This window comes from Drosophila subpulchrella, chromosome 3L (assembly GCF_014743375.2).
Source record: "Drosophila subpulchrella strain 33 F10 #4 breed RU33 chromosome 3L, RU_Dsub_v1.1 Primary Assembly, whole genome shotgun sequence".
Lineage (NCBI taxonomy): Eukaryota > Metazoa > Arthropoda > Insecta > Diptera > Drosophilidae > Drosophila > Drosophila subpulchrella.
In genome coordinates, this window is record NC_050612.1 from 3,345,507 (window position 1) to 3,370,083 (window position 24,577).

The following is a 24,577-nucleotide window of genomic DNA, read 5'->3' on the forward strand; positions in this document are numbered from 1 at the left end:
ATGAAAAAGGACGCCTAATTTAAGCTGTTGCCCATTATTGTGGGACTTGACCGACAGGAAGCAATACCACGACAGGGCAAATCCGCAGAATAGTTGAAGTGCTGCAGGAGATCCACTAGAGAATCCCAGTGGGAAGGAACATGCCGAGTGGGCCTTCGCTCTCTACATGGAAATCCTGCCGGGCGTGTCCTCGCAAAGAAAGTAAGATCTGGTCAAAATAATTTGGTTGAACCACCAATAATATGATCTCCGAAGACCATAACCACCAGCTACTTGGCAGCTTAAGCGGAGCTGGAGGATCCGCTAGCTTCTATAGGGAGGAGGAAAATAGGGCGCCCGCTAAAGAACAGTTGGAGAAGCCATGGCCAGCCACTGCCAGGATGCTGGGCGACTTCCTGCAGCATCAGCGGATCAACCCCGTTCCCAACCCGGCTCCCACTTCCTCAAGGTAAAATATGCCTATTGAGACACGGAGCTGGACTGCGGTGGCGCGGGAAAGATGGCGAAGCATCCGTAGGACGAAAAGGAAGCTTTAAACTACAAATTTATTTAAATAAAAACATTCGTTGAAGATTCCATTTATTTTATGTACCAGCAGACTCCTCCTTTTTTAATTTCTCCAATTGATTTGTTTTTCGTTTAAGCCTAGTACTCACATCGACGAAAACCGCGAGCTAATCATAGGAGTGAGCGAGAGGCAAACAGGCGGCTAAAGGTTTTCGTCGGGTCTGTTTTTCAGCGCGGTACTCAGATGAGCTAAGGAAATACCAGAAATAGTACCAGATTTTGAGAGTGAATTTTCGATGAACGCCGTTAGCCGCGGCCCAAAGAATAAGAAATTTAATCTTTGGCGGTGTTCGTGCAGAAGCGGGGGGGAATTTAAATTTTAAATGGAAGAAAAAACCAAAAAAACGGTTAAAGGAGGTCAGTGCAGATGAAAAAGGACGCCTAGTCCAAGCTGTTGCCCGACCGACAGGAAGCAATACCACAACAGGGGCAAATCCGCAGAATAGTTGACGTGCTGGAGGAGATCCTCTAGAGGATCCCCGTGGGAAGGAACATGCCGAGTGGGACTTCGCTCTCTACATGGACATCCTGCCGAGCGTGTCCTCGCAAAGAAAGTAAGATCTGGCCAAAATAATTTGGTTGCGTTGCACTAATAGAAGGATCTTTTTAGCAAAACCACCAGTAACATGATCTCCGAAGTCCTCTCCATTAGGACTCCGTACACCATAACCACCAGCTACTTGGCAGCTAAGGCGGTGCTGGAGGACGCGGTGGCTTCTATAGGGAGGAGGAAAATAGGGCGCCCGATGGGAACAGTTGGAGAAGCCATGGCCAGGATGCTGGGCGACTTCCTGCAGCATCAGCGGATCAACCCCGTTCCTAATCCGGCTCCTCAAGGTCCAATATGCCCATTGGGACTCGGAGCTGGACTGCGGTGGCGCGGGAAAGATGGCGAAGCATTCGTGGGACGTTAAGGAAGCTTTAAACTACAAAAAACATTCATTGAACATTCCATTTATTTTTATTTTACTTTCTTTGTGAACCACCAGACTCCTTCTTTTTAAATTTCTCCAATTGATTTGATTTTCGTTTGGCAACAAGCCCAGCCGCTTAACAGTAAGACCATGCTACATGCATTGCGGGTGAACTTTGAAAACTTCAGTCACACTACAAAGAATAAGACTTTTCGACTAGTGAAACTCTTAGGCGATCTGAGTACTAGGCTTTAGCAACAAACCCAGCCGCTTGACTTCGGTCACACTACAAAGAATAAGATTTTTCGACTAGTGAAACTCTTAGCCGATCTGAGTGCTAGGCTATAAAATACACGTGTAGGAAAAAGAGTCGCTAAAACTCGCATCATCGGAAAATCAGCACACGAAAATCGATTCAGTATAAAAACTTGAAGTACCGAATCGATTTGTGCGTATTCAGTATTTTTTTAGATTTTAGGGGATTTCTGTACTTGTCGTTTTGGGATTTCTTTTAGAATCGCATACACATCCAAAAATTGTTGCATAAAAAAATGGATAGTCCCAGAACCGTATGCGAGATAGGTGTTATGTGTCTCCCCAATTAACTTAATACCAATTTTAATTACCTCATTCCGGTAGTGGCTCGCGATGGGCGAGGCTTTTCGCATCTTGCATTTTCTCTCCCCACACTGACCTATAATGCATTCATATTCTTTTTTTTATTATGCGATGCCACCGCGACCAGGCGTTTACGACATTAGCTGTTCGAATTTGACATATTGAAAACGCATGAAAAAATACTTCCCTCTGCATAGACAACCTCTCAAAAGCTTCCAACTCAGGAGTAGAGCTGCAAAAACATCGATGGTAGCCCCATCGATAGTTTTAATTTAAACATTAGGGATATTCATGTAAAACCAATATAATAGGGGTATTCCTTTAAAAAAAATTTGTTGATATTTTTTTGACGGTCGCTTGTGTTGGCTTATGTTGATTTTGGGTCGGGTGGAATCTCCTGAGATGATCAGCAAGGTTGCTGGTGTTTCCACTAGTCTTATACACCATTTTACATATGAGGCATTTGGCTGTATTTCCATCTTTGGTCCTCTCAAAAAGATCCCACACCGAACTTCCAAGTCGGTTGACCTTTTTTAACGACTTTGTTCCTTGCATGTTGCACACGATTTCCACATCGTGCTCCACACCCTGCTTCACATCCTGCTCCACATCCTTGTCTCCAGCTATAGTATCATGAAGAATATATGTGAGTTTAAGCTCTTTATATCTTTGCCATCCACTTACTTTTTGCACCGCCATCCATTTTTAACGAACCACAACAACACCGGAACCACCAGAATTTGAATATTTTTGTCGAAAACGAGAGAAATTAGTATATATTACATTTTCCGTATGCAAAATGTGCGTACCTTCTTATTAGTTCGAAGTCCAAGTGATGGGAATTTTGTGTAAGACTATCGTGATAGTCTGAAAAATATCGAAGTCGGTCACCGGCGGCCAACCATCGATACTATCGATGGTTCTATCGATTTTTTTGCAGCTCTACTGCGGAGCATCAATTTACGATTTCAGATGGTTACAGGCAGCTTCCAGTTCTAAAATTCGATTAGAGCACCCTTTCCCTTCAAGAATTCTGCGCTCTGGGCGTCAATATATGTTACAGTATCCCTGTTGTGAACCTCTTTGAATATTACTTTCCAATCATATGCTGTCCCGACAGTCTTAAACGCTTGCAAGGCCGTTTATCACACCGTTTATCTATCACTAACCCATTATTTTGATTTTGGATGACTTTAAAGTACCGTCCTAGGGGATTCTTAACCACCAATGCACTAGAGGCTGGTTGACCACTTTTTGTGGCCAAAATTAATAACTTCAAAACAAAACCAAATATTTGAGCTTAGTTTTGTGTTTGGGTTTTGTTGAGGCCAGCGCCACCCTGTCCTCGACTTTACGTAGCACGTCCCGGTTCTAGTAAAACTCGCAGGGTAACATATATCCAATTTATTATTCAATATATAACTGCTGTCTGTATGGCATTACATATAGCCGTGAGAAAAATAAGTAAGGGAACCGCTTTAAAAATAATCGTAGCAGACGGTGGCTGGTGCTGTACCGAATAAGCGCGGGCGAAGTAGGTGCTCGCGTACCCGACAAGTGCGCTTAAAGCTTGTGTTGAACGGTACAATTCCAGCCACTCATCTGCTGATTGGAACATTATAGCGGGCTCATTAGATCTGTCTATTGTAACAGATTTCGGCGGCGACAGGTTTATAATAGGCAAATTAACAGAAAAAAGGCGTGGCTCTGCCCCTTTTTGGCAGAAATTTTCTGTTATATCATTAAAAATAATATAAAAATAGTAAAGAAAATACTTACCTTAAAAACAAAATTTAATATAAAGGTGTATACTTTTGATTTGGTTTTATATTGATATAATGAACATATATTGAGAAAAATGGTGTTCCACCGCCCATTTTTTACATGTTACCGCCCTTACGCGCAGCCGTACTTGGTGAATTTATTAATAATTTAATATTTCCAGTCGTGGATTTGATTATATTTGAAGCTGCCCTTGCTCCCGACAACAAATAAGGCAATTTTGACGTACCTGTCGATCTCCGCCTATTTATGCAAGCCTCAGTGTGGGATGTAAGACAAGTTGAGTACTTTCTTTTGAAGTGATTCAAATTTCTTTTGCAAGATGTCCATTTGCGGGACATTCTATAACAAAAAGCTTCGCTTTGTTTTTTCAAAACATCCTCATAAAAAACTTAGTTTGGTGCTTTATTTTCAATAATTTAAATAATAATAATTTTTGTTTCTAGCATGAAAGTTGTGGGCACCACAGACTTGGGCGGTTTGTGGGCGTTTAAGTGGGCGTGGCAAACTTTTTTGAGTCAATCGATAGGTATTGACAAGACTAATACATTTCAGTTAAAATTTGTTTTCTAGCATGAAAATTGTGTGCGCCACAGGTTTGGGCGGTTTGTGGGCGTGGCAAACTTATTTTTAAGTCAATCGATAGGTATTGATGAGACCAATACATTTCACTTAAAAAATGTTTTCTAGAAGCCACTAGGATGGGCTTCGTTTTATTTTATTTAGTTTTTTGCTTTCCAAAAACGTGTTCTTCTCACCAAAATACGGTCTAAAGTGACCGTCCCCTGGTTCTCTTAAATCCTAACTTACATTTATGTGTGACATTTTATCAGTTCACATTATTTATCGATTATTATATTTGTACAATTCACACTTAAAGCTAATAGTTCGTCATGATATTGACTAGATGTTTACATTTGGGCAACCTGACATTTGATCGGCCTCGATCGTCACACGCACAATCCTATAGTCTTATTACACACTTGCATCCACGGATTTAACCTTTCAGCTTCAAGTATTCCTCTATAAGGCAGTTTTGTGAGCTGACAATCTTCTATATCGGTTACCTCGTAGCGATCGTTGGGAAGTACTCGACTAATTTTGTATGGCCCACGGTATTTAGGTGCGAATTTCTTACAATGTCCAGGCCTAACATCAACATTTCGAATAGCAACAAAGTCATTATTATTATACTTCATGGGGGTATACTTCTTAGGGCATATATGGATTCACTACGAGCTTGTGACCGTTTAATATTCTCAATAGCTTTTATCCTTTCGGAGGTAATATCACACGGGTTAGAAAGGCTAAACTTCCCAAGATATTCGGATAATTCGTCTACAACGGGTCCCCGCTGGTTGCTACCAAAAAGCAAAGTACTAGGAGTTTTTCCAGTACTCTTCTGAACGGAATTATTAATTGCAAATTCAACTCGGTTGACCAACGTGTACCAATCGGATTGGTTCAACGGCTCGGATAGTTTACCTAACATCGGGGTTAACACTCGGTTTATGCGTTCCACCTGACCGTTCGCCTGAGGGGCTGCGGTAGCAACTTTAACGTGCCCTATATTTCGCTCACTTAGGAAACTAGAAAACTCAAATGATGTAAAACAGGTACCACGATCCGAAATAATTCGTCGCGGTTGGCTATAATACTCAAAGTATTTTGAAAGACTGGCATTAACTTCTTTGGTACTGGTAGAATTAACTGGGTAAAATTTCACGAATTTGGTAAAAGCGTCGATAGTAACTAACAGGTGTTTTCTTTTTGAGTTGATACAAGGCAGCGGACCCAAATGGTCAATGTCAATGGTATCAAACGGAATTGGGACCTTCGGAATACTATGGAGGGTACGGTCATGGACACTTTTAGGTATTGAATGAAGGATGCATGACAAACAATTGCGGATAAAGGATTCAACTTTGCTTCTCAACAACGGAAATCAATTCTTATTTTTCATGTCGTCAACACATTTATCAACTCCAAGGTGACCCAACTTTTCATGACTTAATCTGATCAACTGTTCTTGCATTTGAGTTGGGGCATACAAACATAACCTTCCGTTATCATTCTTTCTATAAATTATTCCATCAATTAAAACAAACCGTTCTATCTTTCCTTTCTCCAATTTCTGTCGCAAGGTTCGCACTTCGTCATCCCTCATCTGCTCCGTCTGCAAAAGCAAATCAATGTCGCATGGGTCTGCTCCAACAATTCCAACAAGTTTACTAACTTCGGGGAATACTTTCACGGATTCAATCGAATTTTCAGGTTTACAAGGTATTTTAGGTTCAACCGGGTTTTCAGGTTCACTAGGTATTTTATTTTCAACCGGGTTTTCAGGTTCACTAGGTATTTTAGGTTCAACCGGGTTTTCAGGTTTACAAGGTATATCAGGTACACACGGATTTTTAATCATAGACGGTGTCACACACGGATCGGAAACTCCTTCAACCACGTCATCAGCTAACACCTCCGTTTGCCTACGTAGTGCATCGACATGAGCCATACTTGAACCCGACCTATGGGCTATCGAATAATTAAAACTTTCTAACTCAAGGGACCAACGGGCAATACGAGGATTGATGGATTTTTTACTCAACGTTTGAACCAAGGAACTGCAATCTGTTACAATTAGGAAAGGCTTGTGTTCCAAATATATACGGAAACGATGTAAGGCGTATATAGTTGCCAAGGTTTCAAGTTCGAAACTGTGCTAACGAGACTCGGCTGCGGTAGCTTTTCTTGAGTAAAAGAAAACGGGATGAAGCTTCTTATCTAACTGTTTTTGCAATAGTACTCCACCAAAGCCATGAGAGCTCGCATCAGTATGCAATTCCGTTTCGTAATGGGGGTTGAAAATTGACAGGACTGGCGGGTTCGACAATGCTGTTCTTAACTCCACAAAGGCATTTCTTTCGGAATCTGGCATTGGAAAGGGCCCTCCTTTTTTTAATAGGTCGGTTAAGGGCTTTGCCACGCGTGAAAAATTAGGGACAAACTTTCGAAAATATGAGAATAAACCGAGACAAGAATGCAACGCTTTACTGTTGAATGGTCCCGGATATAGTTTGATCGCTCCCAAGTGAGTATCGTTAGGCAAAATTCCCTGAGCACTAACATCATAACCTAAGTAATCAATACGTTTTTGCAAGAAGCTACTTTTTTTGAAATTTATTTCGAGACTAAACTTAACAAGAATATTCAGCAACGTAGCTAATACCTTTTGATGCTCATCTACAGTATTATATGCCAGAATTATATCATCCATATACACAACCATTTGACCATTTCTAACAAGCTCGCTTAATACGTGAGATATAAGCCTTTGGAATACAGCCGGTCCATTTTTAAGCCCGAAAGGCATCCTTAAATACTCAAACTGCCCGTCCGGAGTCACAAAGGAAGTATATTTCACGGATTCTTCTTCAACACCTATGTGATGGAAACCACTCTTAAGATCTATAACAGAAAAATCGGATTTACCTTCAAGGTATTCTAAGCAATCTTCTATAAGCGGTAAAGGAAAATTGTCACGAACTGTCTTCTTATTCAACCCACGGTAATCAACACACATTCTTATATTTCCATCTTTCTTTTTAACTAGTACCACAGCCGAAGCATATGGGGAGTTACTTGGGCGAATGATTTTATCGGCCAATAGATTATTAACTGTATCAGAAACAATCTCCCTTTCATAATATGACGATCTTCTAGGGCGAAGTGAAATGGGGTTGTTTCAGTAAGACGAATGCACATTTTGAATCTTGGCGAGCTACAACCTTTTGAAAACTTATTAATGTAATAGCTTGCAATAACATCCCGGCACTCCTGCATTAGAACACAATCAAACTCCTCGCCTACGATCGCAACGCTATTAGTCGACACCACCAAGTTCGCAAATTCATTCATCCATTCATGAAACATCTCAAGCTTCGTCGGGGATGCAATTGTGTTTACAAATAAACATTGATCTTTTTGCTTATTTAAGCTATGGCAAGGTATGTTTTTTAAGTTTGACACCTTAGTAAATAGGGATGCACAGTATAAATCGGAAGCCAACGCAATAGTATTGTTTAGTGAGTAATTATTTTCATAATTTGGTACAGTTTTAGGTATTACTAACTTAAGTGACAATAGTTTCAATACATCTCTGCCTAATAACAATGGCGTCGGTAATATAAGACAAGGAATAACAAAAGCTTCCATTCTATAGTATTTTTCTTTAAACACAAATATCAGTTTAACTTTTGTCAAAATGTTTTGTCCACTGAGGCCACGGAAACGACGATCTTCTAGGTTTTCATAATTAACAGCTTGCGGAATGATTTCTTTACTTATAAAACTCACGGGGCTTCCGGTATCTAATAACGCAAAAATGTTATCAATATCAATGCATCCCTGTTTACTAGGTAATTTTATGCTTACTAGTTGAATAAACGAGTTTCCGCCAATAGAATCGTCTTCCTCTTCCTTCTCGTCACTGGTACACAACGCAGCTGTCCGTATACGTTTCGGGCACTCCCGGTACTGGTACCCAGTCTCAAAGCAATGGAAGCGTCCTCCCTCTGGGCGCCTCGGTTTCTTGCATTGATTGCTGTAATGTCCCATTGAGCGGCAATTAAAGCACCTTATGTTGGCGTCTGCATTACGAGCATCCGAAATGTTTGCGGAAGATGACTGTCGCAAAGGTACAGCCGGGCGTGGAGCTTGTGGCTTTCGTTTAAACTCGGCCTGTACGGTCTGATACCGCATCATTTTCTCACGCAGCTCATCGAGAGAAACACAGTAATACAACGGTGCTGCTCAACCGGTGTGATCCAGCAAGCCATCCACAATGTATTTTATAACGACCGTGTTCTCGAACGTCCCTTGTCTAGCAATATTACGCATAACTATAAAATATTGTAGCAGCGATATGCGTAATATTATACTCCAACTATAAAGAGAAGACAAAACAAGGAAGAACGCTATCGTCGAGTACCTCGACTATCAGATACTCGTTATTCAGCTAAAGGGACCAAAGGGAAATGAAGATATGCAAGAAGCAAAGCGAGATTGAAATGCGCCACCTATCGGCGGTAGACAGATTTAAGCGTTATGGGCGTTACAGTGGGCGATACAGTTCAGTTAAAATTGTGTATCTAGCATGAAAATTATGGGCGCCACAGGCTTGGGCGGTTTGTGGGCGTTAGAATGGGCGTGGCATATTCGCGTAACAAACTTGCGCTGCGCACAAGGCTACGGAATCTAAATATGAGATCCCAATTCTCTATCCTTGATAGTTTCCGAGATATCCACGTTCATATGCCACGCCTACTTTAACGACCACAAACCGCCCACAAACTTCGAAAAATCGTAAATATGAACGCGGATATCTCGGATACTATCAAAGAAAGAAAGAGAATTGGGATCTCAGATTTAGATTCCGTAGTTTTGTACACAGCGCAAGTTTGTTACGCGAATATGCCACGCCCAATTTTTATGCTAAATAAAAAATTTTAAATAAAATGTATTGGTCTTGTCAAAACCTATCGGTTGATCCAAAAAAATTTGCCACGCCCACTTTAACGCTTAAATCTGACTATCGCCGGTAGGTGGCGCATTTCAATCTTATTCATATCTCCATTTCCCTTCGGTCCCCTTAGCTGAGTAACGAGTATCTGATAGTCGAGGTACTCGACTATAGCGTTCTTCCTTGTTTTTAAATTGTCATCCCTAAATAACTTATATTCTTGTAACTCATTTGAGACGACATCAGCTAATTATACACGTTACTCGTAGAGTAAAAGAGTATACTAGATTCGTCGGAAAGTATGTAACAGGCAGAAGGAAGCGTTTCCGACCCCATAAAGTATATATACTCTTGACCAGGATCACTAGCCGAGTCGATCTAGCCATGTCCGTCTGTCCGGATGAACGCTGAGATCCCGGAAACTATAAGAGCTAGGCTATTGAGATTTGGCATGCATATTTCTGAGCTTCTTACGCAGCGCAAGTTTGTTTCAGCAGAGTGCCACGCCCACAAACAGACCAAAACTGTGGCTCGTACAGTTTTGATGCTAGAATAAAAATTGTAACTGAAATGTATTGTTCTCATCAATATCTATCGATTGACTCAAAAAAAACTTTGCCACGCCTACTTTAACGCCCACAAACCGCCCCCAAGTTTCAAAAAATCGTAAATATGAACGTGGATATCTCGGAAACTATTAAAGATAGAGAATTGGGATCTCAGATTTAGATTCCGTAGCCTTGTACGCAGCGCCAGTTTGTTACGCGAATATGACACGCCCACTCTAACTCCCACAAGCCGCCTAATCCTGTGGCGCCCACAATTTTCAGGCTAGAAAAAAATTTTATCTGATATGTATCAGTCCCGTTAATACCTATCGATTGAATCAAAAAAAAGTTTGGGTGTGGGTTCCCTGCGTTTGTTTCAGCAGGCTCTAACGCCAACCTACGCTGAAACCCATCTATTGCCCGCATTTTAAAATATTTTTGGAAAAATTTTATGACATTTTATTCAAATCGGAACATTAATTAAAAAGGTATAACCAAACCATAACAAATAATCAGCAAATTCAATAGAGTGCGAGAAGGATATGTTCACACAGAAAATCGGTTGCTTACGAAATTTCAATAGCGCCACGTAATGTGGCATGTCAGTGAATTCTCGTAAACAGCCAATTGGAATGAACGATAGGTGCGGCTTTTTTCTAAGCTGAATATCGGGTATCTTATAGTCGAGGCCGTCGACTATAGCTTTTTCTCTTGCTTAAATTGGCAATACTAGGCCGGTAGCGGCTTTTAACCTGAAATTTTGATTTCAGTATTGATCAACGTAAGGCTTTTCATCCCTGCAAGCAAAAGGGCGATATTTCTATCGCCTGTCGTCCAGAAGTCACTTCTTAGTGACTTCCGCGCAATAGAAACACGATAGAACACATTTTTCAAAAACAACAAGAAAGGAAGTTAACTTCGGCAAACCGAAGCTTATATACCCTTGCAGCTATAATTATTAAATTTAAAAACACAAAAAATGATATTCCCAATAGTATAAGATACTATGTCAAAAAACACCGAAGCTATAATTTGTTTCATATTATTTTCCTACCAATTTTCCGATCGTTCCTATGGCAGCTATATGATATAGTCGTCCGATTTTGATAAAATTAAATTCGAAATTCAGAACTAATTAAAAAATGTTATTTCCAAGCGTTGGTGGGTATATGTTGAAAAACACCGAAGCTATAATTAATTTCATATTATTTTCCCACCAATTTTCCGATCGTTCCTATGGCAGCTATATGATATAGTCGTCCGATTTCGATAAAATTTAATTCAAAATTCAAAACTAATTAAAAAATGTTATTTCCAAGCTTAGGAGGTTATATGCTAAAAAACACCAAAGATATAATTTTTTAAAATTTTTTTTCCGATTATTCCTATGGGAGCTATAAGATATAGTTGTCCGATCCGGCTGTTTCCGACTTATATACTACCTGCAAAAGATATAAAATATGGGAAAGTTTCAGCCCGATAGCTTTAAAACTGAGAGACTAGTTTGCGTAGAAACGGACGGACAGACGGACAGACGGACATGGCTAGATCGACTTGTCTAGTCATGCTGATCAAGAATATATATACTTTATGGGGTCGGAAACGTCTCCTTCACTGCGTTGCAAACTTCTGACTGAAATCAAGGGTATAAAAAGGGTTGGGATCGCGAAGAAGTAACTTTTGAGACACTTCTGGGCGATAGAAAGATGACAGAGCTTATTTTACAGAAACAAGATTAGTGGAAAAAACATGCGATTAAGGAGGTCGCTGTAATTTTCCGTTACCCCTTTTTTCTGAAAATCTCTCGGGTCGCACTTTTGAAACAAGTTTTTTTTTCGTCCGAGCGTCATTTCGTTTCGCGTTATGTTTGTGATCAATGCGGTCCTGTATCGAATTTGGGTGTTTACGAAATATTGCTTTGTTTTTATACTCGAGTAGAGTAGAGTAGAGTAGAGTAAAAGGGTATACTAGATTTGTCGGAAAGTATGTAACAGGCAGGATCACTAGCTGAGTCGATCTAGCCATTTCCGTCTGTCCGTCCGTCCGGATGAATGCTGAGATCTCGGAAACTAAAGAGCTAAGCTATTGGGATTTGGCATGCAGATTCCTGAGCTTCTTGCGCATCCCAAGCTTGTTTCAGCAGCGTGCCACACCCACTCAAACGCCCACAAACCGCCCAAAACAGTGGCACCTACAGTTTTGATGCTAGAATAAAAATGTTAATTGAAATGTATTGTTCTCATAAATACCTATCGATTGACCCAAAAGAAAGTTTGCCACGCCCACAAACTTCAAAAAATCGTAAGTATGAACGCGGATATCTCGGAAACTATCAAAGATAGAGAATTGGGAACTCAGATTTACATTCCGTAGCCTTGTACGCAGCGCCAGTTTGTTACGCGAATATGCCACGCCCACTCTAACTCCCACAAACCGCCCTAACCTGTGGCACCCACAATTTTCATGCTAGATAAAAAATGTTAGCTGAAATGTATTAGTCTCGTCAATACCTATCGATTGATCCAAAAAAGTTTGCCACGCTCTAACGCCCATAACGCCTAAATCTGTCTACCGCCAACATAACCATATATTGAGATCGCGGGTAGGGTGCCCATTTCGATCTCGCTTTGCTGCTTCATATTTCCATTTCCCTTTGCCTTCTTTAGCTGAATAACGGGTATCTTATAGTCGAGGTACTCGATTATAGCGTTCTTCCTTGTTTCTAAATGTTTTTAATTGTATAACATATTTAAATGTCCCTCTCAACAAAGGGTGCGAAATTACGTGCTTAGCGTGAAGCTGTACGAGACAAGCTATCTGTGGATAGTAATGGTAATGGTAATGCCTTCTAGTTTATTTTTGTTACTGTTTCCTTTAGAAATGGCTATTAGTAAGTTTCTTATGTCGACGGAGCTGGACGTATATAACATTGTTCAGCAGCATTTCCTACTTGCCAGGGACCGTGTCTACAAGCGGACAAAGCCTTTATACGAAAAATAAATGCAAAATATTGCAAAATAAGTTAAGAAAGATATTTTTATTCAAGATTTTCCATTTGGGAGACTCTTCTAGATACCTTCTTCAAGCATGTGTAAAGTCACTTTTGAGTGAGTTCTCGGAGTCGAGGCGATACGTCCAGGAGTGACTTCGGCGACACTTCCAGAAGTAACGCAGAAGTGACTTTGAGAAGTGCCGCCGATCCCTATGCGATATCGCCGAACTCGGAAATGACTACACATGCTTGCATTGATGTTATTTTCTAAGGCAGTATTGTGAAATGTCTTCATTTCACATTTAAACTTCGTACGATCCGACGCTATCAATCGATAATCGTGACAAACACACCCTTGCTCTCTCCAAAAAAAGTCGATTAAAGTTCAATTAAATGTTTATGACAAACCAAGTTATTCTCGACGATAGGTTAGGTTAGGTATGTATGGTTGGAGATTAGACAACTGATCCCCCCACTTAGGCCACACTGGGCCCCTTGCGATACAATGTAATCTCTGTGCAGATCCTTTTCCCTAGCTCATGGGTAATTGGGTTCCTCGAACCAGTTTGTTCTTTGGGAGTTAGGGAATGTCAGGAGTTTGGGAATGCTTACGCAGTATGACTAGGATTTAAAGACGTTTAAGGCTATGCGCTCGATGATACGTCGATTGATGAATTACTCATGACTGGTACTGCACGGTGTATTTAGCAAACATAGATATATGTATCTAAGCTGTGCCACAAACGTCACACGATTCCCCCTTCAGCCGCCCAACCATATTTCAGAGAATAAATAAATTCACAACCAAAAGTATTTACTACATAAAGTTTATTATATTTAGTAAATATTTGTTTCGCGATATTCCACAGATAAATATTTAATATATTAGTATTGTTACCGTTGCATAATTCATATACATTTACGATTTTTCCAATATTAGTAGATTTACCAAATCATAAATTAAGTTGTTTTGTTTAATTCAACATTGCTAAGAGATAGCTTGAATAAAACAACAATGACAGTGCAATTTAAATTATGTCTAGTGTGAGGGGGAATGTTTTAAAAATTTCGGAAATATGAAAGTGTTTTTAATAGTGGCATTAATATATTTGTATGTATATACTCTTAAAGCTTACATTTAATAGCACAGATAGTTATAGTTATTTTTAGGTTAAGCTTTTTTCTAAGAAGTATTTTACGAACTTGTAAGTTTGCCATTGGTTTGTACATTTCATTTAACCGAACTCTATTGAAAATATAATATAGTAGATAACGAAATTAGGCAACATACTTCTTGGAGCTATAGAATTAGCCGGCATTGTTAGACATTTACATTTACGTGTACTATTCATAGACAGTAGTGAATGTTCTGTGGTTTATAGCTCGTTTAATATAATCAATCATTACAAATTATTGAATATTGCAAATACCGAATTTGGGTATTGCAATAAATTACTTTGAGTAGTTAAGTTTAATTTCCATATATTTATGTATACCTGTTTTGACTAATATTTGTATGCATATTATTTGGTGCAATTTTTATATTCCTTCAGACATTAATTTACTTTTTAATTCGCTTAATTTCCTAATTATTGTTACCATTGTGGATGAGATGTGAGTGAATGAGAGTGGGTGTAAATGTGTGTTTTTATGTATTCTGTATTTTAGTATATCTATATGCGTGGGTAATTTTAATGAGCCGTTGATTGCTTGATCTGTTGAACGAGCTTCTTCCATTACATTTTTTTCCCTTTTTTTTTAGGACGTTTTATATCGACCCCACCAACCATTTTTTTAAGTGCACAGTGCCACCTTTGTTGCAACGCACATCTCTTCCAATTTGAGTCCTTGTACTTATTTTTGACAATATTACCAATCTTTTGCAGTATATTTGCGTTAAAAGTTAAAACTAAAAGTAATATATCTTGCGAACGGAAGACGAGAGCTGCATGAAGCAGTTGGTTCAAACTTCTTATGGCCTATTACGAGAAAAATAGGGGCTTTTATAGGGCCATTTCCATAGATAGAATTTTTTTAATCAGCGAAAGAGCCGGTCTGAAAAAAGTGCATACAATTTAATGTCAAGTGAGATAGTACACTTGATCCATCGTGCCTTCCGTTCGAAAGATATAATTAAGAGTGGTAATATTGTCAAATACGTATGAGGATAATAATGGAATGCAAAGATCATTGCAATCACAGTGGTATTGTGATTTTTAAAAACTAAAAAAATGGGGGAGGTAAGGTTGATATGCAATGTTCCTTTTTTTAACATTTTTCTGTTTTTTTCCTTGCCTTGATATATGAGAGCGTGTCTCTGACGAGCTAAGCGTGACCTTAATGTGTGTGATCAAATAAATAATTTCTTGATTGGTCCATTAATTGCAATAGTGAAGCGAAAACAAATTCCACTCAACGAAATTGTGAAATATGACGAATGCTTTTATAGTTTTTTGATCGAAAACAAACACCATCGGAAAATGTGATATGCTCCCAGTGCATAAGTGAACTCTAGTTCTACATGTGAAAATGCCTTTCATGGGTTATTACACTTCTGAGTTATGATATGAATCGAATGTCAATGATATTTAAGAGTTTAGTTATATAGTTTGTATAAATCTTGGGGTTCTATTGAGTTTAATAAATATTCCTTTAAATGTATTAAAAATGCATTAATTGACTAATAAGATGCATACTTTTGATTACAATTCGCAAGATACGTTGCATTGGTATAATTCTTTTGACGTTTAATGAGCGTATTGCATCTGTATTCAATTTAACCCAGAAACTAAATTTTTGTAAGTACGCAGCTTCAAGAATATATATTCTAAGAATAAACACTTGAATTTAAAATACGAATGTTATTTAAGAAATTACGGTACATTTGAATGTGGTGCTGTTTGCCCTGTGAAATTTTGCAGTGGGTTTAGTGCTTTTGATCTATTTTGTTCCTATCCAAAACAAGAAAAACTATAATCGAATTTTTTTAAATGTAAAGTTGTTCATAGTAAAAACTTTACTCTCCATTTGATTTTCCTCTGGAGATGCTTTTGTAAAAATGTTTTTCTTTAATTGCTAACGCGCTAGAGTTTCAATTTGCGTTCATGTAAGGTACACAAATTGATTGTTTGCTTTTCAAATACCGAATAAATTATTTAACAATGTTACCAAAAAAAACCATGTTTTATTTAACTACGCCATGCTTTGTCCTTTTCTTGCCCTCTTTAACTCATATCCATTATTTTCCTTTGTGTTGACGGATACCTAGTATAATCAGCATTTGCCTGTAGAACTTTATCGGACTCACGAAACCGAATCAAGCGATAGGTTTCCAGTTGCTTCGCTGCGGGGAAAAAAAGTAAATCAGAAATTAAAATTCCGAAATTGTGTTTTTCAATTTCTTTACAGTTTAAGTTTTATTTTCCAAAATTAAAATAATGGGCTTCACAAGCTAATATGCAAATCAACATAAATTCAAAATTGCATTCCGCCCACTTGTGAGATGATCAGGATTATGTGCTTAAAATAATATCACATTAAACTGTTTTCGCAGACATTTTTAAAGAATATTAAACACTTTGAATTGACTTAATTTGCGTGATGAGCATTAAAAACTAGAGCAGCACTTAGACATAAAATGGAAATGGAAAGTAAATGAAAGATAGCCATTCCAGCCAATTGGAGAACTTAATACATTTTATGCGATAGACGCTGAGATATTAATTGTTTTTGAAACTTTTTTAAATATGTTGTACAAAGCGAACAAAAAGAAACGTTCTACTCACAAATTGTCTACTTAGATAATAAACACAATACAGTATGTTAAATTAAAACAGAACTCTTCGCAATTTATAAGACAATGCAAAAATTACAGAGAGCAAAGGACAAACCTGGAAGCTTTCGTCAAATCTATGAAATTCCCTGTTTCGCCCAGTCTGGTCGAAAACCACATTGCCGACTAAATGTTTCCTAATTGGTCGAGTCAAATATAAAAGTAAACACACACATCGCTGCTCCCTTGCTCCTGTTCCGGCTTTTGCTTCTCTGTGGCTGTACTTCGCCGCGCTTCTCGCTTGTTTTGGCATAGTTTTGCTTTTTATGGGTTTTTTTGTTTAGTTATTTAATTTACTCGGCTTTGGGGTGCATGTCTTCTCTAGCGCTTGCTTTTTGTCATACAAAGTCCAGCTCGGAGCGGGTGCTGTACATCTTGCGCTCCATGGTGCGTTCGAACCATTTCTTTATCTCGGAGACAACCAAAACCGAGGAGGTGAGGGAGACCAGAAAGAAGATGTCGTATGGCGTAAGGGCTTCCGTCTGGAAAACCATCTGCAGCGGCGGAAAGTAGACGACCAGCATTTGCCCAATGATGGAGAAGGCGACGGCCAGCAGGAACATGCGGTTGGTGGTCAGTCCGATGGTGAATACGCTTTTTGTCTGCGAGCGGCAGGAAAGCGCATTGAACATGTCGAAGAATACGAAGCAAGTGAAGGTCATGGTCGTGTCCCGCTTGGTCTTCCCTAGCGTGCCGTCGGCCATCTCGCGCTGAAACACCCAAAGCGTGCCCAGCACTATTATGCTGGCACTGAGCAGAACGTTCACCACCACTGACTTGGTAATCATCGGCTGCTTAACGTTTCGCGGCTTCTGCTTGAGGACATCATGGTCCACGGGCTCTACGCCCAAGGACTGGGCGGGCGGACCATCCATTATGATGTTGATCCATAGAATCTGCATGGCGTTGAGGGGATTGGCAATGTCCATCAGAGTGGCCAAAGCTATGAGCGCCAGGGCGGCTATTGATGTGCTCAGCTGAAAGCGCACGAAATTCCGGATGTTGTAGAAGATGCCCTTGCCCTCTTCGATGGCGGCGCTGCGGGGGAAGAAAGTTAAGTACAGCTGGACCATTAAGTCGGCTTGAGTCTACTCACATGATGGTGTGGAAATCGTCGTTGACCAAAATCATGTCTGCCGCCTCCTTACATACATCCGTCCCGTTTTTGCCCATGGCAATGCCGATGTCCGCCTTCTTCAGAGCCACTCCGTCGTTCACACCGTCGCCAGTCATGCCGACTATGTTGCCGGTGCGCTGAAGCGACTTGACTATCTCCAGCTTGTGGCGCGGCGATACGCGGTAGAAGACACTCACGTTGTTGGCCACCTTGTCCAGTTGGTGCTCGTTCATTTGATCGATCTCCTGACCGGACAGAGTCTGGTGGTGAATAGTGTCGATGCCGATGAGATTCGCTGGAAGAGGGTGAAAAAGGGTCGTAAAAAGAGGAAGACCAATACAGAATGCCCCGCATTATTCAATCCAAACAATGTCAAAGGAGTAGGGCTGAAGGGGGTGGTGGCAATCAAATTAGGAGTGAAGTCCCTTCCGTCCTCGAGTTTACTTCTAATGCCTTGTAATCCGCTCTCACCTGGCACCGAAGCTCCTTCCTTGTGCCAACGCACTCAAGCAAATCGTCTTTCATTGCATTTTCCAAGCAATTGGCGCTGAGCTACAGCGAGCAACAGGCGAGTGGAGGTGGCTGAAGTGCTGGAAAGACGAGGAGAGCCGGGATAGGAGCGGCATGTGTGCCGGCACAGCTTGAAACCGCCGACTTGGATCTTAATCCCCGAAGAAAATGCAAAAACAATTGTTAATTTCTGGGGTGTGCTTGCAAAGAGTTGTTTGTCCTCGAAAATTCAATTGAAACCCAGCAGTAAAGTTCAAAAACTTTAGAAGGATCGACCCGGTTCCCCGCCCGTCTGCCGATAACACCCCTGCCTCCTTTCGCTTTGCACTCGAGCGCGTTTATGGAGTGCGCACGATGGGTGGCAGCAGCTGTGGGAGACAGGGACGACAACAATAGCGCCAAGAGAACTTTTGCAAAAAGTTGCGTCGCCATTTTTCATTATGGCGCCCGCGTATTTGTCCTGCCGAGCACCGAGCACTACGCCGGTCCTATCCCCGTGCTCATCTGTTTGTGCAAAATTTAAGCCAGAGCACTGAAGTAAATAATAACAGTCTGCAACAAAAGCAACAGGGTGGGCCCAATGGAAAGATGTGCGGCGAAATGAGCAAAATAAGACGTAATTAAAACGCGTTCAGCGACTTGAATCCCTACTCGCTGGGTTCCCAGACAATTAAAAGCAGCCAACGGGCTGCTGCAGGAAATTATAGAGGTGGCCAGCTCCAGCGTCGCTATCTGTGCACTATTTTCCTCCCATTCGGGTCTGTTTCAGTTCGCATGGTCTGCCCGCAGTCTCCTGGCTTAATAGCAAGCCATTGAGGAGCCTGTAGCCTGCAGACGGCGGTCGCCTTGGTGCCAATTTGAAGCAAAACAAACTCCAGTGCCCGTTATTATCTCGGCCATGTTGTAGTTTGCTTCAAAGGATGCGGAGAAAGTCTTTTGGCATACTAGACTCGAAAGCCGCAGGGTGAAAACTATTCCTAAAAAAGTATGGTACAGGATACATATGTTCCTTTGTGTGTATTTTCTTTGTCATCGTTAACAAATCAATATAGATATACAGTTTTTTGTTTGTTTTGTCACAGTATCAGGAGTCCAATAAAATTAATTAATGGTTCTCCAACGTTATATATTCTTTAATGCACGTACATATGAGATATGAGCGAACATGCACAACTTTACTTGAAAGCGATAACTAATGTTTAGAAAAACTCCCAAGAATTTAAATTGTTGGCTGAAGCTAGCTTGGTAGAATTTCATTCGACACCCTGACTATGTCAACCAAGCTTTTCGGAAAACAATTGCCGATGCAATATTAAAATGGATTTAAAATTCAATTTATCATGCAGTATCTGTGCCAACACATCGAAGCTGCGACATTGACCGCAAAAGCGAGTCGTCTGTTTTCAATTTTCACGCTACACAGCAGGGTCAACGGGCTAGAGGTGGGGCACACGGGGTTTAACGAATGTTGCCATTGTTTACCTGCCGTCTACGTCGCGGAAAACTGCAATTCCGAATCTATTTCGGTTTTCAATTTCTGCTGATGACAGTAGTGCGTCTGCCACGCCGGAAACATTTATAAGCCCTGCATAAAGCTTCAATTTTATCGCAAAACCAAGAAAAAACGAACATGGGAAAGAGATATAGTCGAGTGGCTCGACTATCAGATACCCGTTAGCTAAGGAAGTGGCTCCCTCACACTGGAGATACACAATCAGCGCTATGTGGGCGTCACATCTTTTTATCAATCGATAGGTATTGACGAAACAATACATTTCAGTTGAAATATAGTTAGTATTATTGTAGCATCAAAACTTGGGAGCCGCAGTTGTGGGCGGTCAGATAATCGGATAATGTTGCGCGGAATCAGAAGCTTAGGAATCTAGACATTACAGACAGATGGACAGACGGATATGGTTAGATAGAGTCGGCTAGTGATCCTAATTAAGAATATATATACTACATAAACTTTTCGAATACTAAACTAGTAACGGGTATAAAAAAAATATGCTTTATTTGTTATATTGTTGGATCCAATAGACCGTGAAAATGCCAATTGGCACTCAAGGAGTACATGCATACTGCATTGTTCTACTCTAGCCCTAAAGCAACGCCACTCCTTTACTCCAAGAGTAACCTAAAAATGACTACATCAGGCAAAAATAACACTCTCAGGAAAACTTTTTTCGGTCCGCTATACAGAATATGTTCGTGTCACTGTGAGGCATGTGAGGCTAAAAAAAAGTTCAGCTGAGAAAAGGGAAATAAACGAAAAATGTGAGCTTATAAAATTGTCACAAAGCGCAGCATGACCGCAAGCCGAAAGCGGATTAGGCATAATCTAGTGCACCCGAATGCAAAAGTTGCATCTTGTTGCGGCAAAGTTTAGGAAAATGTAATGCGCCTAAAACAGAGCATCAGCATTTCGCTTGCCATTTGAACAGGCACTTTGAATGCCGACGAACCCCACACAGGAAATTAGGTCCTTAGTAGAATGAGTTTTTAAAGACCAAGCACCAACGAGTTAAAAAGTAAAATCTTTCATTTGGTAATTGAAAGCTTCGCATGGGTCGCGAACGAGTGAAGAAAATGTTCTCTCCGAGTGTCATTTGCATTTGCAGTTCAGTATTGTTAAGCAGTTCATGTACGTGACAATTTCATTCGACAGGTTGCTGAGTCTCCGCTCCTTTTTGTGTTCTCCGACCTCCGGAAGGACCCCATACGCAATCAACATGCTGGATTATTCTGACGATTCCAGGCATTTCAGAATGCACTTCGCTAATTGTAGTGTCCCCTTTGGGGAAATTGGGATTAAGGCAGAAAATTTACATGAGCTTAAGTTTTAAAAGTTGTAACTTGATTTAGTTTTCCAATTTTCATAGATTACTTATAGATAAAGGTTTAAAACTTGGCTGTAATTTTCATACACACAATAATCAGTTTAGACCAAGAACCGTATCAGGTATAACTTTTACTATAAAAATCATTCTTTAATCGTTATTTATCCCCTTTTATTTAGTAACTGTAATGTAATCTGTTATTTTCTGTATTTTGTGTATTGAGATCACTTCTGTGTCTGAAGCATGCTATTGTTCCCTACAATTCTCTACTATAAACTACATACATGCATTTTGTTGATTAGTCGATGCAATTCGCGTCAAGTTGCTGAACCTAAAAAACACGGTAATAGGCAGAGCATCCAGGGTTTCGGCCGCAAGCAGAATTTTACGTAAAGCCGCTCAAATAGATAGCTTGTAAGCGGGTTGCAGACAAAAACAGCTAGGACAAAGCCAGTGAAATTGCAAAGCAGGGGCTGTTGACGTGCTTCCTTCTGTGTTAGCCCAAACAGAAAATGAAATAGTTAAAATCAAATTTGAGGGATTGGGAAAACTATATTGAGCTGTTTTTCTGCGGGGCAAGCACCCAAACCCAGTTCATAGCCCATGCAGATGATGTATTCCTGTCCGCCGCAGATGCGCGAATGATGAGGACGGTGGAGACGATGCTGATTCTGTGATACATATATTCGGGTGCGGAGAGATAAGGGTCTCAGTTAATTATTTCTGACTGCTGACGACGATGTCGATGCTCTGTTCAGTTCTTTTATTTTTCCTACTTTTCAGGATATTTGATGTGGGGCTCCTGCTCGACGGTAGAACCCCAAAGGAGCCAGCTACCTGAGATTGGCTTCCCTTCTCTGCTCTTCACTCTCGACCGACTCCTTTGTGCTGTGCGCACGCTATCTTTTCCAATTTGGTGAGCTAGCTTTGTATTTGCCCGCTTCTTGTACAGCAAGTGCATTTTTTCATGTTCCCCAATACCCGACGAGTTGAACATTGAAGTCTGTACTTCCGGGCATACAAAACTCTTTATTAGTAGGTAAGATTGTCCCGAGTCGACACTAGCAACCACTTCATGTAACTTTAACTCTACCCTTGAGTGGAAAACTTCAGATTTAGACTCGCACACGCAAGCGCTCCTAATAAGAACTGCCCAAGAGAAAAACTTCTCGAGCTGAAAATCTTGAAACTCTAGCCACTGGCCCATGGTTAATTAATTCTGTTGCCTGGTTGGCACAGACTCATTGCACGACCCAATCCCTTGAGCACAACCCTTTACTCGCCCACATGTCCTCGTCGATGTATGGAGTTTGGAGTTCTATGTCTTCTGTGGAGTACTCCCTTCTTCTCCTCAGACTTGAATTGTGGCCTGTCAAGGGAGCTCGGTGGAAGTGAGGGACGAGCCTTGCCGCTTTTAGTTATGCGGCCTGGGACAAATCTATTTACATAGTTTCGTTTGGGTTATGGTTCCACAACGAAGCTGCTTAAGGACTTTATAATTGGGGTTTCACTCAACCAAGTCGTCAATTTTCAGATTGGCATGGAAACAAATATGATTCATAAAGACGCAATGTTTGTCCAGGATGTGCTTAAATCAACCCACCAAGAATCCCAATTACTCACCGATAGCTAAGGCTGTTTCCTGGGCATCTCCAGTCACCATCTTAACCCGCACTCCGCTCTGCATCAGCATCTCGATGGACTCCCGCACAAGGGGCCTCGGTGGGTCAGTGATGCCGACCAGGCCGCAGTAGATCAGGTCCTGCATGGACCGGCCTTTGGCCAGTGCCAGCACCCGTAGGCCCTTTCGCCCGATCTCGTACGCCTCGGCTAGGAACTCTGCCTCGTTCTGCTTGGTTAGTGGTACCGTTTGGTTGCCGAACTGGTACTTGGTGCACTGCGGCAGGAGCGTCTCTAGTGCCCCCTTGGCGAAGAAAATCTCCTCCTTGTTGTTGTTGTATTTGTGGATGCACTTGACAGCCATCATTTTCTGTTCCGAGCTGAAAGGGTACTCCTGGATGCGAACGTAGTTCTCTGCTGTGGCGTACATGCCGTTCTTCATGGCCACCGCCACGAGAGCTCCCTCTGTGGGCTGTCCCAGCAGCGTCCCATTCTGGATGTAAGCGTTGTTGCAGACCGCCCCGATTTCCAGGAGGTTGTTAATATTGGTCTTGGCCATCTCCACGTTGTTGCAGTGCCGAATGTGGATCTCTCCCTGGTCGTTGTAGCCGGCGCCGGTCACGTCCGCCATGTATCCGTCTGAAGTGATAATGATCGTGGCCGTCATCTCGTTCTTGGTCAAGGTGCCCGTCTTGTCAGAGCAGATGACATTCACGCAGCCCAGGGTCTCAACAGTGGGCAGCTTCTTTACGATAGAGTTCCGCTTAGCCATCCGCATCACTCCAAGCGCTAAGGTGACTGTCACTACGATGGGAAGGCCCTCGGGAATGGCCGCCACGGCCAGCGAGACGCTGATGTTGAACATCTCCGAGAGCGGCTTGCCCTGCAGCCAGCCCAGCAGCATTATGACGCCGATAATCAAAAAGGAGTAGAAGCTCAACTGGGCGCCCAGGATGTCCATCGACTTCTGCAGCGGCGTCTTCGGAGCCTCCTCTGCCTGCATCATCTTGAAGACCTCGCCGAACTCGCTGCGCTCCCCAGTGCTGACAACGATGCCCTTACCATTGCCACACCTCACCAGTGTGCCCATGAAAGCTATGTTCTTCATGTTGCTGTGGTCCTTTACGTTCGTGTTGTTGAGCAGGACATCAGTAATCTTGCGCGCAGGCTCCGTTTCGCCGGTAAAGCTGCTCTCGTCGATAGACAGGTCCACGGCCTCGAAAAGGCGCACGTCGGCGGGCACCCTGTCGCCCACGTTAAGGTGCACGATGTCGCCGGGAACCAGTTCGCGTGCCAGGAAAGTGTCCAGACGACCTTCCCGCAGACAGTGACACTCGGGTGGCACCAGTTTCTTCAGCTCCTCCAGGCTCTTCTCGGAGCGGTACTCCTGAATAAAGGCCACCGTGACGACGATCAGGATGGCGATGGTTATGCTCACGGCGTCGTCAAATTGCTTCATGATCACGGACACCAGGGCCGAGCCAAGGAGCAGCAGAATGAGCGGGTTCTTGAACTGCTCAATATACTTCTTCCAGGTGGGGTCCTCTGCGACGAGCAGCAGCTCGTTGTGCCCGATAATCTTGGCACGGTACTTAGCTTCCGTCCATTTGAGGCCGGTCCGCACGTCGACCTGCAGTCGTCCGGCGACCTCGGAGGCGCTGTGGGTCGATGATTCCGAGGTGGATAGCAACATTTCGGGTGTGAGGGTTAGACCCGTCT

General features: G+C 41.6%; 1 protein-coding gene across 7 annotated transcripts in view; it reads right to left on the minus strand.

Moving 5' to 3' along the window:
• Nucleotides 1-13,766: 13,766 nt before the first annotated feature.
• Nucleotides 13,767-24,577, minus strand: part of LOC119555673 (calcium-transporting ATPase type 2C member 1) — a 45,600-nt gene continuing 34,789 nt past the window's right edge. For 5 of the 7 annotated variants that reach the window (XR_005219907.1, XR_005219912.1, XR_005219911.1 and 2 more), the window contains 4 exons: nt 22,862-24,575; nt 17,868-18,183; nt 16,830-17,809; nt 13,768-16,282 (listed from right to left, as the gene is read on the minus strand). Coding sequence is in view for 1 of the 7 variants with exons in the window: in XM_037867293.1 (XP_037723221.1) it covers nt 17,110-17,809; nt 17,868-18,183; nt 22,862-24,575 (2,730 nt within the window). In the remaining 6 variants the exon portion in view is untranslated. Of the gene's footprint in view, nt 16,283-16,309; nt 17,810-17,867; nt 18,184-22,861; nt 24,576-24,577 lie in introns of those variants that run through there. The other 2 variants (XR_005219908.1, XM_037867293.1) reach the window with 2 other exon arrangements.